A 17,189-nucleotide genomic window follows, 5' to 3' on the forward strand; every position below is an offset into this window, starting at 1 on the left:
TATTTATTTTATCTTAAAATAGTAATTTGGTTTCATCTTTTCATTCATTTTAGTTTTTTATTAGTTTTTAATTCAATTTTGATGTTATTTTTCTAAAAAAACATTTAACACAACATTTTCTTATTAAATTGATGTAATATTATTGGAAGTGTTAGTATCAAAATTTTTTTTATTAGTGCAAAATTTAAATCATCTTTTACCATTGAACATATTTTATATTAATAAATGAATTCTTCAAAATAAAAAATAACTTAGATATTGACATATGATACTTTCAACAAGCATTAAAGTTAATTTAAAGAAAAAAATTACATTAAGTTTTATTTATAAAAATAAAAACTTAATTGAGTGTATTTTAAGAAATAAATACTCAATCGATTAAAAAAAATACATTCGTAAATGAATTAAAGATATAAATATTAAACTCACCTAAAAAGTGGTGACAACGAGAGACAGAGGAAGAAGACCCGAAGGTTTGACATTTTTTTGTTAATATTATTATGAAAAAGTCCCTTTAACAATTTTTTTAACAACTTTTTAAAACAACCTATGTGATAACGTGTGATTAATCAATTTTAAAATATACGGATCAATAAAATAGTGACACATCGTCTATTATTAAAAAATTATTAAGAAAAATTATTAAAATATCATGGTCCATTATTATCAAGCAAAATTTGACATTTTTCAATGTCATGTACATATCAATCACTAAATAAGTATATTTATTATTGAATCGATTTTAACATTAGGATCTGATCGGAGTATTTTAACCTAATTTGAAACTTAATTGAAACGAAAACCTAAGTGAAGATCGATTTAACTTTCTAACAAGAATTGAAATTAAATGACTAATTTAACCAATTAATTATCATTAATAATTAAACTTTAGAGATGCAATAAAATTCAAGAAGAATGTATATTTAACTAAGAAAGATTTTTCATTAAAAAAAAGTTCCGAGTGTATCATCTTCAAATAAGGAATAAAATAGATAATAGAACTACAAATCATTTAAATTTTCTGTTTAAATTTTTTCTTTTCCTCTCCAAATCGCCAGTAATTTAATAAACACAGTTTTATCTGACTACTGTCTTAAAAGGTGTTGCCTTAAAAAATAAAAGAGAAGTTTCTATTGTAATAATACGTAAAACGAAATACTCTTCTATAGTTTCTAAATATAGTATTATATGATAATATAAAAGAATGATAAAAATGGTGTAGAATAAATTCTTTTGTGACAGAGAAAGATAAGATAGGTTAAGTTATCCTTGAATTGTGATGATTTAACGGTTACGTTTTCAAACTATAAATTTCCTATCAACTATAACTTTTAATCTATCATAAACGCTCCCTCTAATTAGCATATCAAAGTTTGATTCCGTGTAAAAGTTAACTTACTTCAAGCATAAACCCTACAACATTTTCTTAAAAGCAAAAAATTGAAAACGAAAACTAAAAGATACCAAATTCTATTTTAAGAATACTTAAAAGTTATAAAGTTAATTTAATAAAATTAAAGCTTAATATCACTTTTGATCAATATATTTGTTAATTTTATTTAATATAAGACTATTTTTTTAATGTAATAATTTCTAATTTCGTAATTTATATTTAATTTGGTTTTTGACATACAATTAATGGATTACATCATAATTCATGTGACCACTTAAATGTTTGATTAAATTTAACAAATTTATATCACTTTGTTTTTAAGTGGTTATATGAGCCAAAAACTATCATATACACATTGCTCACGTCGACATTTTATCATTCATGTGCTAAATTAAATATAAATTATAAAATTAAAAATCAAATTCAATAGAAAAAATAATTTAAATTTAAATAAAATTGACGAAACCAAAAGTGATATTAAGCTAAAAGTTAAAAAAAAAACAAAAGAAATTGTAAATTTAACTCGTCGTTAACAAGATATTAACATTACCCGTAAAAAAAATCTATATACCAAACAATATATGAAATAAATAACATAAAAAAATTACTTACGAATCCCACATCGGAAATACATTAAGTATAGATCTGAGTGTTTGATTTTTCATAGTACTTATGAAACATGTAGGGTCCATTGCATTGAAATTAAGGTTAATGTTATAGTAGTATGATTACACAGAAACCACTACTGAATGCCACGAAATCTGCGGTGGCGTTAATGCAAAAATAATTCTGAGAAATATCATCCCAACGCCCCTTCCATTAATGGTGTGGGGTCATTCCCATTCACTTCCCACCGATATACAATCCATCATTATTAATTGAAACCAAACCACTAACCACAACCACCACTTTCTGTTCTTCACTTCTTATATATATGACTCTTCCACTGCCACATTTTTCAGTGTCGGTCACTCAGTTCACCATTAACGAATTACCCTTCTTTCTTTCTTCTTCTGTTGTGTTCAATTGTTTTAGCAAGATGACGATGAAAAAGTCCGTTGTGTCTGCAGTGGTGCTTGTGGCACTCCTTCTGATCGATGTGGGACCTCTGGCTCAGGCTGCTTGCTCCCCAGCCGAGTTATCACCGTGTCTTCCGGCAATCACTTCCGGCTCTTCACCCTCAGGTGCTTGCTGTACGAAGCTGAAGCAGCAAAAACCATGCTTATGTGGTTACCTCCAAAACCCTTCCCTTAAGCAGTATGTCAATTCTCCTAATGCCAAAAAGGTCCTTAGTGCTTGTGGGGTTCCCTACCCAAAGTGCTAAATACGCAGACAAATTTAATAACACGGTTTAATTTATACACATGCTTTCTGTGTATAAGTTAAGCTTGCATACGCTGTCACTCTACGTTTCTGTCGTATTATACGTTGCTGTCTTTGGACGTGTTGTAAGAGTTCTACAGCTGAATATGGTGTATACACTACTAGTATACATGTTGTATTCACCAGGAATCATCTATATCTGTCTTCTTCACTGCTATAAATAAAGAACTACTGATGTTCAGAGTGACATATAATTAATCATTTTCATTCCTAAAATATTTAAGAAATAGATTTTAAATCTATTTTAATTTACTTTTGTAACGTGAAATTTGCATTAATTTATATATTATATATAGTCTGAAATCAATTTATGTAATTACGGTGTGAAATTTTCGATAAAAATGATTAATAACGTGTTTAACTTTTAACTTTCTAATAACAGTTGTCAATCATATTATAGGAGTTATCAATATGATTTAATTACAAACTACAATTACACTCTAATAAAATCATTGAATTGGTTCCTTATTACTTGAAAATGTTTATATAATTAAGTTATTAAATTAAATTGTCTTGATAGGATATTTGATCTTTTCAGTGTTTTTTTTTAATTATGTCTCTGGATATAAAACCGTTTTATATAATTAGATTTTAGCAATTTGAAGTCTTCAAAAACTAATATTAGAGATATAACATTTTAGTTTAAATATGGAATTAAGATATCTGTTTAAAAAACTTCTAAAAAATTTACACAATGATGAAAACATATATTAATGAAATGTATGAGTTACGAGACACAAGCTTGGAATTGTCTGGGTGGTGTAGTTGGTTATCACGCTAGTCTCACACACTAGAGGTCCCCGGTTCGAACCCGGGCTCAGACATTTTTATACAATTTTTTCTTCTAAGAATTTAATTTACACACTAGAGATACAATGTTTTCTTCTAATGAAGCTTCGTTCCACTTTCGGATAGACCTTGAGTTTTTTTATTATTATTACAATGCCTAAATGTTTCTTATTTGTCTAAGAAAATATTTGCGATGTCGATTTCTTATGAGAAAAATATCTCCATAGTTTTTGTAAAACTTTATTTTGTTTTTTATAATTTCGTATTAATGAATTAATTTTATAAAAATATACGAATTTAGTTATTACCTCAACTTCATGATGATAAAAAATATCATTACAAATACGTATAAAAGAAATACTAAAATCAAATATTTTGAAAAAAATTATAAAAGTAATTCATCAATTTAAAAATAGATAAGTCAAAAACACGTTTTAGATTTTTATTATCTGTTGCCCTTAACTTTAAATAACCAACTAATATACATTTTATAATTTAATTGTTTATATTAGTATTGAAGATTAACATATACTTTATAATAATTCTTAGGTATGATTAGTTTTTATTTTAAATATCTATAATATTACTTTTTAAAGGACAAGGGCAAATTTTTTAATTTTCGCCTTCTTTTTTACAACGGTTCAATGAACAACAATCGAGGTTTCTATAACGATAGTTAGAATTAAAAATTGTTGTTGTTTTTCTAACAGTTTTTAGTGACGATAGTTCTTAGTACAACTGTCATCATATAACTCTTTATTTTTACTTTTTACACAGAATTTATAGTTCGCGTAGTTTTTTGCTTTGCAAGAGCTCAACGTAGTAAAAATTTTAAACAATAAAAACATCTTTAGTAAAAATTTCTAAAACTTGATGTTTATTGTTGTTTAAGTTGACATTATTGTACTTTTAAGACTACAAAATCAAATAGACTACACTAACTAACATCACTTAATATAATCAATTTTTTAATCAAGTTTTAATTAAAAATATTTAAATTTGTAAATGATTTAGAAATTAATTATATCTTCTAAATTTGAAGATCAGTAATGACTACAGAAATTAACTATTACATCAATCAATTAATTAATAATTCAAAATTTGTACTTAAATTTCAATTCAAAATATCATCTTATCCTATTTTGAGCATCTAAATTTATTATTTGATACTATGATTGCCAACAATTACAATCTTTAATTATGAAATTAATTACTAATTGGATGAAGTTATTGCGTAGGCAGTGACGAAGCAAATTGTATCGTATCCCAATTGCACTTCTAATTGCTAACGTACGCATAGGTTGTTTTTTTTTTCTTCGTTGCATCAGGGTCAACCTTGTTACGCTGTGAACTGAACATCACTCAAATGGCATATAATTATGATTAAAGCAAAGACTACAAAGAGCATTTTATTTAATGATACATACAAAAAAGAAAAAAATATAATGAAAAATAATATTAAATGAATATAAAAAATTGTATGTATTAAAATATTATTATTATTTTTTATTCCAATTAATGTACCAAAACTTGATAAGTTCTTCTTCATATTCTCAGCTTATTAATATTAATATTAATAATCAACTCATGCTATTTATATAGAACTTATAACCCCAATTCAATGTTTGACCCACCAAAGTGCCACGTTGCTCTTCAGTTACTAAAATAGTAGCGAAGTGTCTTGCATGTTATTGTGCTCCCTCATTCATTTTTCTCAAATTCGTAAAATTAAATTATTTTCTATCTAATTAGCTTCATATAAATTTACTTACGATTATTTTATTTATAATTTTTTTTCATAAGTAATCTATAAATAACATTTTATTACCTACGGATTTTTAACTTACCTACGTATTTTAATGGTAAAAAAATGAGTTTTTTTTTTCTTGTAGTGTTACTAGCATACTATTATTTGACAGTTACACAAAATAAGATAAGGGATATGAAATCATTAGGAAGAGTATGATATATTATTTTATTTTACTATATATCAATCCATAACCATTTATCAGGTAATAAAAATACAATTTAAAATATTAACTATAAAAGCTAACGTGCTGATCATATATTTTTAAAAAAGTAAGGATAATTCTGATCTTATCAAATCAAAAGCCTCCAAAATTTAAGTCAACGGTCAACAGATAGAATTTTTATTTAGAACCAACGTGCGTAAAAACTAATTGGTGGCTAGCAACCTATTTATAATACATGAGAAAGAACAAAACGAAATCGAAAGCTGTGAAAACGTCGATCATACGCGGAGGCACGAAAAAGTTTGCTTGTTTTTCTGCGCTCCAACGTTGTTTATCTCAGTATATATCTCTTGCAGGCCCTGTCAGCTGTATCTAACGAAATCCACGGTTTCATCAACGCTCATTAATTATCAATTCCAAAACCTAATCCTACTCCTCATCCTTATCCATATTTCTAATACCATCGTTTATAAATATTGTGCCCAAAAAGCCCTCACCTTTTCGTACAGAATATACGCATCGTAGCCGTTAACAAATCTCCATCGTCGCACCAATGTCCACCGATCTCTCCGTCATTCTCCCTCGTGTTCTCATTGTCTCTAGACGAAGCGTTCGCAAGAACAAGTTCGTTGATTTCGTCGGTAGGTTATGTTTCCATCTTTTTTCTTTCGTGTTTCAATCAAATCTGCTTCGGTGCAATTGGGAGTGGTCAAAAAATTGTTCTTGTATGAATAATGTATGCAATTTCTTAATTATTTTTCAATAATGTAAGGAAATTAACATGATAAAATTTGTTATTACGTGATTTTTTTTTCAGGTGAATATCACCTGGATCTTATAGTAGGGTATGGCGCCGTGCCCGTGATTGTTCCTCGTGTTTCTGGGGTGCACATGTTGTTGGATAGCTTTGAGCCAATCCATGGCGTGCTTCTGTGCGAAGGGGAGGACATTGATCCCTCTTGGTACGAAGAAGATACCTCGGGTCTTTCACAAGAGGAATTGGAAGAGATTAGAAGGCTCCATGTGAGTGACACGGCCATTGATAAAGAAAAAGACTCGATTGAGTTGAGCCTGGCGAAGCTATGCCTGGAGAGGAACATTCCCTATTTGGGAATCTGCAGGGGCTCACAGATTCTTAATGTAGCATGTGGGGGTACCCTTTACCAGGACATAGGGAAAGAGCTTTCAATCAAGTGTCCAGAGGATAAAAGGGTGATGCATATAAACTATGACGATTATGATGGGCATAGGCACGATGTGGAAGTGGTTGAGGACACCCCTTTGCATCATTGGTTTAAGGATTCTTTAGAAGATGGAAAAATGGATATTTGGGTTAATAGCTATCACCATCAAGGGGTGAAGAGATTGGCACAGCGTTTTGTTCCAATGGCCTTTGCACCTGATGGATTGATTGAAGGGTTTTATGACCCTGATGCTTATAATCCAGATGAGGGTAAGTTCATTATGGGATTGCAATTTCACCCTGAGCGTATGAGGAAGCCTGATTCGGAGGAGTTTGATTACCCAGGATGCCCCTTTGCTTATAAGGTTTGAAAATACATCACTTTTTTTCGAGATCTGTTGAATGTTATTGGTCCATATATTGGCTAGAGTTGATTTAACATTTGCAATTTCATTGAAAGTGCAGGAATTTGTAAAGGCGGTTGTTGCTTATCAGAAGAAGTTGAACAGCTTAACAACAGTCCAAAAGCCTGTTAAGCTTAATAAGGAAATGGAAAACAAAAGGAAGATTATAGTGCGTAGTTTCTCACTTGCCAAAAACCTCTACAACGCTGGCCGTGGAACCAATTCCCCCAGAGACTCTGAACTTGAAATTGGAGCAGAGTTTCTTGAGGTACTGAGTTGCACAATTAAACTATTTTTCTCAACTTTTCGGTTCATTTAGAATAAGGACAGAATTTAGATACAACTTTATCTAATTGCCATTCAAGCAAGTGAGGATATATGTATATAAAACCTCGTGAACAGTGATCAGTTATAAAGTACCTATGAAATGCATACATTTCCTTTTTCTCTGTTATTGGTGAATCATTTTTGTTTGTGCAAGGAATATGAAAGTTATCAGTTTTTTGTTTTTCTGTGTACTGATTGATGAATTTTGCAGTCGAACACAGCCTTGAGTGTGCAGCAAGAGAACAGACTAAAGCAAATGGGTGCAACGGTTAGAAATGCAAGATCATACAAAGAGAGAGTGAAACTGAATGAGGAAAGGGAAAAGATGGCAAGAGGAGTGATGAGGAAAATGTCAGTGGAACAGTTGTCAGAGCTCTTGTCTTTCTATCACACAATGGGGCAGATTTGTTCAGAAGTATTGGACATAAAGATACATGGCCTTGTCACTCCTCAATGACTTTCACTTCATCATTTTGTTCCTTTTCTCGTTAATTGATCATGCAACTCAACCAACTTTTGTTTCTTTCTATGTTGCCTGTCAATTGGTACCATGTGGTCCTTTGAATCCAATGATTGTTAGAGGAAATCAAGGCTTTTCATTTTATTCCTTTGTTTGAGTCTGATATTCAATTCCTTACAAATGTCAATCACTTCTGTAAACAACAGATATAGCCACTCTAGCTTTGGGGAAAATTCAAGAACAAATGCACGAAATAAAAGTTCATTTTTTGCATATAGAAAACTATTATCCCTATATCTTATTTTAATTTCAACTTATTTTACTATAATTTCTGATTAAAAACATATATCCTAAGAATATAGATCAGTGGAACTTAATGTTTCTTATTTTTTGAATTTACAATTTTTCAAATTAATTTTAATTTCAAAAGATGAAGCTGAATAATTTATAAAGATGAAAAAAATCATAAACTTATGTTTTTAAAATTTTGTATTGAAGACCGTGTTTTAAAGATTTGGATTAAAAATCATGTTAATTATTTATATATGGATTGAACTTATTGTTAGTGTGAGTGGTTTTTTCATTGAAGGTTTAATACCTATTTTTCATTTAACTGTGAATAGATTGGATATTCATATTCTGAAAACGTAACCAAATATTTAACATGGCATAAAACTTAACTCATGCACCTTTTTTCTGAAATACTTTTTATAAATATTTTATAAGTTTTTTTTATTGATTTCTTTAAATACACTTTTAAATTTATTTAAAGATATCACGTGTAACCTGACTCGGACAGAATGATCTACTACATATTAAATTTTGGATAGACCAAATCAATCTGATTTGATATCTTTAGAGAGATGATTTACTAAATTTAATACAAAATTAAAATAAATAAATCAACATTGCATGGAATTTTTCTATCAGATCTTCAATAATTCAAACTCTTCAAATACAAATAAATAATATTAAAAAAGTATTAAGCAGTTTGGTTAAAAAAAAGTTTAAATAATTCGCCATTCAAATGTGACAAATAGAAAACTTATATCATTTAATAATTTAATATTATCATTAGAAAAAAACTAATTAACCATTAAAAAAAGTTGACGCACAAACATCATTAAAATGTCAATATACTTATACATTTTTGTGTTTAAACAAGTAACATAAACTAACCCTATTGAAACTCATTTACTAACGTGATTAAGTGGACCGAATTGACTTTAGTTCAATATTATAAAGTTTTTTAGTTTTTTTCATTCGAATAAAACCTGTAATAATGAGTCTTTGGCAACTCACCAACCCTAATCCTTTTCCTGCTTTAAGTCACTTTGTGTAACAATACATCGGTCCACTCATTATAGTCAAATTTACACATTACAATGTTACTAGCAAACGATGCCGTGAAATGCTAATTTAATTCTTTTTTAGATTGCATTACATTATATTATTTTTAATAATTTATAAAAAAAATTACTTATATATTCCAAAGTTTATAAAATCCTTAATAATATTTGTCTCTAAAATTATTAAAAGAATAGTTAATGTTATATTATCTCCTCACATTTTATAAAATTTAAACCTTAAACTTATCACCTTATCAGGACATAATCTATCACATTCAAACAACTGTGTATCACGATTATGATTTCGTCAGGTTGACCCTTTCCAAAATTCAAACTTTCAGTTTGGCTCGGGCTTCCTAGAAACAGCATTGTGGAAAATTTAACATGCATTGAAAGTGATGAAACGAACTGGTCAGAGACTTCCCAGTGTAATATAATTCAATCCTTGTCTTCGTTTTGCTCTCCCTGCATACACCTTCTCCTCCCACATCTTTTCTCATCCTCCGAAAATGAAACCTAAGCTAACTCTTCACTCTTCTTTCATCTTCGTTCTGTTGCTCATCTCAACCATTGCTCCGACCTATCTCTGTGACGATGATGCTCAGTACACCAACTGTAGTAACGCTTTTACATGCGGAGATACCAAGCTGGATCTCAGGTACCCCTTCTCGGGAGAAAACAGAGGTAGTTATTGCGGCGAAGAGAAGCTCACGTGTGAAGAACGAGTCCCAAAGATAACCATCAACGATGCCAAGTACCGTATTCTTGATTGGCGTAATACAACACAGACAATAACAATGACCAGGGATGATTATTGGGATAGTATCTGTGTGAGTGAGTACAAGAACAGCACCTTTTATAACACTCACTTTCAATATGATCACCAATATAATGATCTTCGTAACGTCACGCTCTTTTATGATTGCCCTTCCGATTCAGCTTCCTCTTTACCACAGACGGATCTGCTTACTCATAGTTGTGATGCTGATAAAAATGTATACTACACTCCCGTACCTGTACCTCAGTACACGGGGAATTGCGCGGTTGTGGTGATTCCGATATTTGAAACCAACGCTTCACTTGTGCTTGAAAAGAAAATAAGCGAGGCGTTACGGAATGGTTTTGAGTTGAATTGGGAGGGAGATAACGGGAAGTGTGAGAAATGCAGTAATTCTGGTGGAGAGTGTGGAGTTGATGAAGGAGATGGAGGATTTCGATGTTTCTGCGTGGATGGACCCCGTTCTGCTACATGCAAAGGTATGGTTATAACTCTCTTGTGTCTCTTGTAGATATTTCCATTTGTAGTTTTGTTTTGTTGGTAAACCAGACCACATCGTAAGTTTGTTCCTGTTATTAGCCTTATTATTTGGTGAGTAGCCATTGTAGAGTATTATTCGTGTTTCCTTTAGGTTGTTAAAGATTGGGTTGAAAGGGAACAAGGACTATGCTGTAAATCATGATTCTTTGGTTTTTCAGTGTGACTTCCTCAACCATTACTACATCATCTTCTTCTTTTATATGTTACACAGTGGTATAGGTAGGAGTAAGTAGCACTTAAAAGTGATCACATATATGTTATTTGACATCTATTAAGAATGAGACTTCAAAAATATAATAACTAACTGATGTAATAGAAACATAAAATATATAGAAATATTAATAAAATATTTATAATAAAATGTTGCCCGTATACTATTTCTACCCATGTGTTCCTTCTTTGACTAGACTTTTTGCTTATCTTCCTTCTCAAACGATAGGTTTAATTAGTCCATGTATTTAGGAAACACCTTTAATATATTTTTAGATGTCATTTATGTTTAAAATATATATACATTGCCCCTCTTTCTACTCACGAAAGCGAAAAACAATTTTATTTTTTAAAGAAAAATCCATTTATTTCTTCACTCTTTTATATTGAGAGACAAAGAGACGAGAAACAGATATATTTATTTATATTTAAATCTGATTAGAAATTAGTTAATATTGCTTTTAGTCTATATTAAAAAATTTGTTTTTATTAATACTAAATACACAACTTGAAAATATACACGATAATTAAAGGTATATAAAAAAAGTAACAGAAATTTTGATCTATAAATATATTATTACAAGGGTAATGGATGAAAGTAAGATACTAATTAACATGCACAACAAGAACAACTCCACTACCATTTGGAGGGGAGCTAACCTTTCATCATATTCATATCAGTATATTATAAGTTGTCATGATTTATTGACTGTTACTACTACCTGTACATTTTCTTGCAGGAAAAAGAAAAGTATCATTGCGAATATGGATATTGATTATTGCACCTACAACTGTTTTTATAACATTCATCTTTTTGTGCTACTATCTGATCAAGAGAAAACCAAAAAAGAGCAATAAGAGTCTGAAAAAGAGCAATAAGACTCTCCTAAGAGAAAATTGTAAGTATTGTTAATTATTAAAGAGAAACATGTGATATATAATTTTTAAGTTTTCATGTTTAACAACTTAACCAGTTTTACAATTCAATAATGTTAATATGACCCAGTTGGTAAAGAAAGTCTCACTTTAGAGCCCCTACAATTCAAATTGGCTACACTTAAAGCAGCAACCAACAATTTTTCAGATGAAAATAGGATTGGCAAAGGAGGATTTGGAGAAGTTTATAAGGTGAAAAAGTGTGGTATAATTACTTTCTTTAGTTTTTACTTTATTTATGACAAGTAATTTAATTTTCAGGGAATTCTTTTTGATGGACAACGCGTAGCAGTAAAAAGGCTCTCAAAAAATTCTACCCAAGGTGCAAAGGAGTTTAAAAATGAAGTTTCAGTTATAGCTAAACTTCAACATAGAAACCTTGTGACATTGGTTGGTTTCTGTCTTGAAGAGCAAACTAAAATTCTTATATATGAATATGTGCCAAATAAGAGTCTTGACTATTTTTTATTTGGTATGATTTCTTAAACCTTACACACCTTTATATATTTTCTCAAATTATAAAATATGCTTTCTTATATTTTTCTTTTAATTTAATATGTAGATTCTCAACGATCAAAATTGTTAAGTTGGACAAAACGTTATGATATTATCAGAGGGATTGCTCGAGGGATTTTTTATTTACATGAACTTTCTCGACTCAAAGTTATACATCGTGATCTCAAACCAAGTAATGTTTTATTAGATGAAAATATGATTCCAAAAATTTCAGATTTTGGTCTAGCTAGAATCGTTGAAATAAATCAAGATCAAGTCAATACAAATAAAATTGTTGGGACATTGTAAGTTACAATACTTTTTTTCTCATTATTCTATTTGTTATTTTTTTCATAGTTTTTTCTGTTCTAATTAATCATTTTGTTTACAGTGGATATATACCTCCAGAATATGCAATGTTTGGACAATTTTCAGAAAAGTTAGATGTTTTTAGTTTTGGAGTCATGGTTCTAGAAATTATTACTGGAAAAAAGAATTTGAGTTCTCACGAACCACATGTTCATGAAGGTCTCTTAAGTTATGTAAGTATAATAATTCAATAATTTATTCACTTCTTGCATTGATTACATAGATTTCAATGTTCATTGTTGGTTATGACATTGAATTTTTAATTTAACAAATTTTTGTAGGTATGGAGACAATGGAGGGACCAAACATGGTTAGACATATTAGATCCAAATATCAAAGAAAATTATTCAGAATTTGAGGTTACTAAGTGTATTCAAATTGGTTTATTATGCGTTCAACAAAATCCTGATGTCAGACCTACAATGACAAATGTTCTATCATACATTAGTAGTTATTTCAATGAACTACCAAGTTCACAAGAACCAGCATTTTTCTTAAATGAAAGGACGAATCCAACAATATTTGCTCAGAAATCAAATATTAATGAACCTATCAACAACTGTATTTCATTCTCTACTAATAAAATGTCTGTTAGTGAATTTTTACCTCGATAGTAATTTATTTTTGGTATTTTTGTTTAGAAGTGATCAATATGTGTTCAAGTCTTTGTTATAATGTAATGAAATATTATTATCTTTATTGATAATCCATGTAATTTGTTTAAGTTGTGATGAATTATATAAACTTTTTATTATGTTTTAGTTAATATATCGATTTTGAGACATGCTTAAAGAATTAAGATTTTTGTCTTTCATAGGAATTCATAATATGAATTAAATTATATTTTGTAAACTAAGTCTTTTTAAAAAATATTTTCACTTGTTTTTTTTTAACAATTAATTGATAGTCGTGTTGGAAAAAAGTAATAGTGGAAAGTGAGAAAAAAAATTAAGAAAAGTGAGAGGAAAAGTAACATTGAATTGATGGAAAGATAAATATAAACTAAATAAAAAAATTAAAAGTTTTATGATAAAAACCATAGTCTATATTCTAACTACTAGAGTAAAGGCTATGATTTTACATTAGTTTATAATCTGACTATTGGGATTAATTTTAAAACTTTTTATTTGGTCCAACATATAGCTTCTTGCCATTGTGAACGATTTTGTTTTTATGTTTTCTTGTTTTTTCTTTTGATTTCTGTCTTGGTTTCTTTGTTGTTTCTTTCCTTCATTTGCAAGTTCCTATATCTTCATGTTTAAAGAGCTCTTTCATGTTCGTTTCGTCTCCATTCATATTCGTTTAAAGAGCCTTTTCTTTTTTGTCTTTATTGTCTTTCTTTACCATTTATTGCAAGACCAAATTGTTTGGATGTTTTCCATGACGATCACCATTATTGGGCTTAGTTCTCATGTAAGCATTACGTTTGCATTTCTCTCTTCTGAACCCTAAAAATGATATGATGACATTTGATTTATTTTTGTTGTATTTATCATGATAAAATCATGAAAAATCTCCATTTAATGTTAGAAAGAGAAAAAATAGTTAGAATAATGTGAATAGTATAGACTATAGGAAATAAGTATTTGAAATGTGAAAGAAGTGGAAGAAAAGTGTTTAAAAAATTATAAAAGATATAGTAAAGGATGAAATTTTAAGAATTTTGAGACTCTAACTTTCGAAGTCCTAACAAAAGTTATGATCATTTCAAATTTTTTTTTACATCAAATCTTTCCAACATGATGCACACACTCTACAAACAAATATACAATAATAGGGTTAACACAACAAAAAAATTACTCAAAAATCAATTTCTACTTATTTAAAGTGAATTTTTCAAAAATATTACTAGTTATGAATTGTTAACTACGTTAGCCTGTTTCTAATTCAACGAAACTATCTAGTTCAACAAGTTATTTTTGGTATTGTTAAATCCTTGTTTAATAAAATGATTTTTTTTTAAATTCCATAATTGATTATGATTAGATAAAAAATCACAGTCTATTCATAACTATAGACTATAACACCCAAGTGTAATCTATTATGGAATTTAAAAAAAAATAGTCTACAAACTACAACTTTTTCATAAAACCTTAGCATATTATGTATTATTGACAAAAGTTTTCAACCGTAACATATATTCTATTTTTTTATTACATCTCGATGTATTATTGTTAATTAATGTAGTTTAACATTAAAAATAATTATAATCATATTTATTTACTGTTCTAGGTACATTTACAAAAGTTTTCACAAAGAGAAAAGTTAATAATGCTAATAAACATTTAAAGAGAGAAAACATCAAACAAACATGATTAAACACGTAGAGATTACAAAGATAACAAGACTTATACTATTAACTCAAACATGACTATGTCAATTCCTTTTAAATGAAATTAGGAGAACTTTACACTGAATTATATTTCAATTATTTTTTAAATTCATTAAAGCTCTTCAACCGGATAAAATATAAATAAATAGACAGAGGATCAAAACTAACCCCACGTGCTTAAAATTAAGGGCACTTTTCCGTATTATAAAGGTTCCTCAGGTACAAAAATGAATTCAAGAAAGACAGTTCAAGTTATGTAAAATTTTATACTTAAAATTGGCGTTAAGTCAAGTTAAACCTTTCCACAAGCACAGTTACTTGTCTTTAGAAAGCAATTTCTATATATCTTAAAATACTAATTCATTCTTTTGAGTCACATTTTCTTCTTCCCTGACTTTTTCTTTCCACTCTGTCAATGGCTTCCCACAGTGTTCATCTCCCTCTTATCACTATACTTCATCACTCAATTATCTTCCTCCTACTTTTTAATTTACTTTCATGCTTAAGCTCCAATCATACTTACAGCAATTGCCCTAATCTGATAAGTTGTGGCCAAATAAGAAACATCGGTTTTCCATTCTGGGGAGGGAACCGCCCAAGAGAGTGTGGCCACCCTCTGATGGAACTCATCTGCGAAAACGAGATCAGCTACATAACCATTAAGGATGTCAAATACAAGGTTTCGGAAGCCAACCCAGATAGCCATACTTTGAAAATCACCAAACAAGATGACTTGATAGACTTATGCCAGCCAGAACAAGTCAGCACCAGCCTTGACACTCAGCTCTACGTTTACGAGTCACCCTATAACAATCTTACCCTTTCCTATGGTTGCACTTCTTCAGAGTTTTTGCCTACCAACTATATTCGCTGTAATCGAACTTCTGGGGAAACCGTTTATTCTCAGTTTGGGTCACTTTCTCCCTTGTCTTGCAAAACTAGTGTGGTTGTTCCGGTTCCTCTTTCATTGCAGCAGATTGATAGTTTCTTCCAAGTATACCTGGCAATCAAAGAAGGGTTTGTGGTGAGATGGATAATAGGTGTTGAAGAATGTGCCAAGTGCGAAAAATCAGGTGGAGAATGCGGTTTTGAAGGGTCTTCACAGCAAACATGTTACTGCAGAGATGGACCATGTCCTAATATCTCACCAGATAGCGAAGCATCTTCAGGTACGTCTAAGTTTATTCAAAATTTATTTTTCTGCTTCGTGTTTGACGATGAATTAAGCTAATTTTGAGATCAAATGTTCATCTAATGTGAACATGCACTTAATTTGTCTGAATTCATCCTTTGAAGTTTGAACTGACAGATTAAACACCTTTTTTAATTGGTTGATTCAGTTCCAGTATAATTCTTTATCATGTGGGCCAAAGTATATTATATTTGGTCTTGTTCCTTGTTCCTTGTTCCTTAGTCTTAGGTAGCTCTGAAGTCTTAAGCTAATGAGAGTTTCATCCATTGTTTCACACCATGTTGAGGCCTATAGGGGAATAAATATCCAAATTACTGTATTTGGAAAATGCAGACAAATTGAAAGGAAATAGGGAATGGAAAACATATTTCGTTGTCTGATTCTCAGTGCCGTCACGACATTGAGAAATTGCGATTGGTGAAGCCATTCAGCAATTCTAGAGTGGAACCTCAATTTTCTCGATCAAACATGAAAAAATTCTCTACCTGCTACTAATTCTTGCGTTGATTATGACTATTCTATTTCTTATAGTAATAGTATAACACATTTTCCTCAAAACCTGAAAGGGACATGAGTTATGAAGTTAGCTTGATAATTCCTATATTCTTTGAAGTATGCATAATTATGCTACTTGGAAGTCTCAAATTGCATGACAAAACAAAAAACTAATAAATCATAGTTATATATTCTTTGCCTTTCTTAAGAATAAATATTTAAACTTAAAATTCTCTTTCTATTTGAAACTTCATCTGTGGATTTAGTTTTTTTTCTTAGATTTCTTGTATTCCCTTTATTTCTATTTAAATGGCATAATTTTTTAAGATTTTATTTCTTTTTAATTATCATTTTTAAATTTCATTACCGTATTATTACTCATTTAATTTATGGATGTTAGGATGTTATTTTCATCCTTATTTATTAATTATGGGTTGTGCATAGAAGGACTTTGTTTCTAAAACAAGATGCTTATAAATAGTGAAAAAGTCAATTGTATATCAAATATACAAAAGTTTTAATATCATATTTTACTTAAAAATCTTAAAACATTGTTTATATATATAATATACTTTAAATAT

The 17,189-nt window shown here is 29.6% G+C and overlaps 4 protein-coding genes and 1 non-coding gene across 5 annotated transcripts; all 5 read left to right on the forward strand.

Annotated features, from left to right (window-relative positions):
• The first annotated feature begins 2,337 nt into the window (after window positions 1-2,337).
• Window positions 2,338-3,092, forward strand: LOC124824520 (putative non-specific lipid-transfer protein AKCS9). Its single transcript, XM_047296953.2, has one exon. It carries the CDS (start codon window positions 2,433-2,435, stop codon window positions 2,715-2,717), a length of 285 nt encoding a protein of 94 aa, XP_047152909.1. The 5' UTR covers window positions 2,338-2,432; the 3' UTR covers window positions 2,718-3,092.
• A 434-nt stretch (window positions 3,093-3,526) lies between these two features.
• Window positions 3,527-3,600, forward strand: TRNAV-CAC (transfer RNA valine (anticodon CAC)). The gene has a single exon. It is a non-coding gene; the product is annotated as a tRNA-Val (tRNA).
• Window positions 3,601-5,817: 2,217 nt separating this feature from the next.
• LOC124824510 (putative glutamine amidotransferase GAT1_2.1) lies at window positions 5,818-8,181 on the forward strand. The gene is made up of 4 exons (XM_047296940.2): window positions 5,818-6,179; window positions 6,356-7,086; window positions 7,187-7,393; window positions 7,664-8,181. Exons 1-4 carry the CDS (start codon window positions 6,092-6,094, stop codon window positions 7,907-7,909), a joined length of 1,272 nt encoding a protein of 423 aa, XP_047152896.1. The 5' UTR covers window positions 5,818-6,091; the 3' UTR covers window positions 7,910-8,181.
• A 1,334-nt stretch (window positions 8,182-9,515) lies between these two features.
• On the forward strand, window positions 9,516-13,239 carry LOC124824465 (cysteine-rich receptor-like protein kinase 19). Its single transcript, XM_088114237.1, has 7 exons — window positions 9,516-10,518; window positions 11,530-11,688; window positions 11,796-11,917; window positions 11,987-12,197; window positions 12,288-12,525; window positions 12,612-12,762; window positions 12,871-13,239. The coding sequence occupies exons 1-7, from the start codon at window positions 9,771-9,773 to the stop codon at window positions 13,201-13,203; spliced, it is 1,962 nt and encodes a 653-aa protein (XP_087970363.1). The 5' UTR covers window positions 9,516-9,770; the 3' UTR covers window positions 13,204-13,239.
• A 1,988-nt stretch (window positions 13,240-15,227) lies between these two features.
• LOC148199288 (LEAF RUST 10 DISEASE-RESISTANCE LOCUS RECEPTOR-LIKE PROTEIN KINASE-like 2.8) lies at window positions 15,228-16,152 on the forward strand. Its single transcript, XM_088112618.1, has one exon. The coding sequence runs from the start codon at window positions 15,337-15,339 to the stop codon at window positions 16,150-16,152; it is 816 nt and encodes a 271-aa protein (XP_087968744.1). The 5' UTR covers window positions 15,228-15,336.
• The last annotated feature ends 1,037 nt before the right edge of the window (window positions 16,153-17,189 follow it).

This window comes from Vigna umbellata, chromosome 4 (genome assembly GCF_029865625.1).
Source record: "Vigna umbellata cultivar VRB3 chromosome 4, Vumbellata_1.0, whole genome shotgun sequence".
Taxonomy (NCBI): domain Eukaryota; kingdom Viridiplantae; phylum Streptophyta; class Magnoliopsida; order Fabales; family Fabaceae; genus Vigna; species Vigna umbellata.

What these genes read in the sequence shown, in the direction of transcription:
- LOC124824520 (XM_047296953.2), top strand. Translation starts at nt 2,433, where the DNA reads ATGACGATGAAAAAGTCCGTTGTGTCTGCAGTGGTGCTTGTGGCACTC.
- LOC124824510 (XM_047296940.2), top strand. Translation starts at nt 6,092, where the DNA reads ATGTCCACCGATCTCTCCGTCATTCTCCCTCGTGTTCTCATTGTCTCT. An exon ending in CAAGTTCGTTGATTTCGTCG is followed by an intron (nt 6,180 to 6,355) that starts GTAGGTTATGTT and finishes TTTTTTTTTCAG; the next exon opens with GTGAATATCACCTGGATCTT. An exon ending in GATGCCCCTTTGCTTATAAG is followed by an intron (nt 7,087 to 7,186) that starts GTTTGAAAATAC and finishes TTGAAAGTGCAG; the next exon opens with GAATTTGTAAAGGCGGTTGT.
- LOC124824465 (XM_088114237.1), top strand. Translation starts at nt 9,771, where the DNA reads ATGAAACCTAAGCTAACTCTTCACTCTTCTTTCATCTTCGTTCTGTTG. An exon ending in TCTTGACTATTTTTTATTTG is followed by an intron (nt 12,198 to 12,287) that starts GTATGATTTCTT and finishes TTTAATATGTAG; the next exon opens with ATTCTCAACGATCAAAATTG. An exon ending in ATGAAGGTCTCTTAAGTTAT is followed by an intron (nt 12,763 to 12,870) that starts GTAAGTATAATA and finishes AAATTTTTGTAG; the next exon opens with GTATGGAGACAATGGAGGGA.
- LOC148199288 (XM_088112618.1), top strand. Translation starts at nt 15,337, where the DNA reads ATGGCTTCCCACAGTGTTCATCTCCCTCTTATCACTATACTTCATCAC.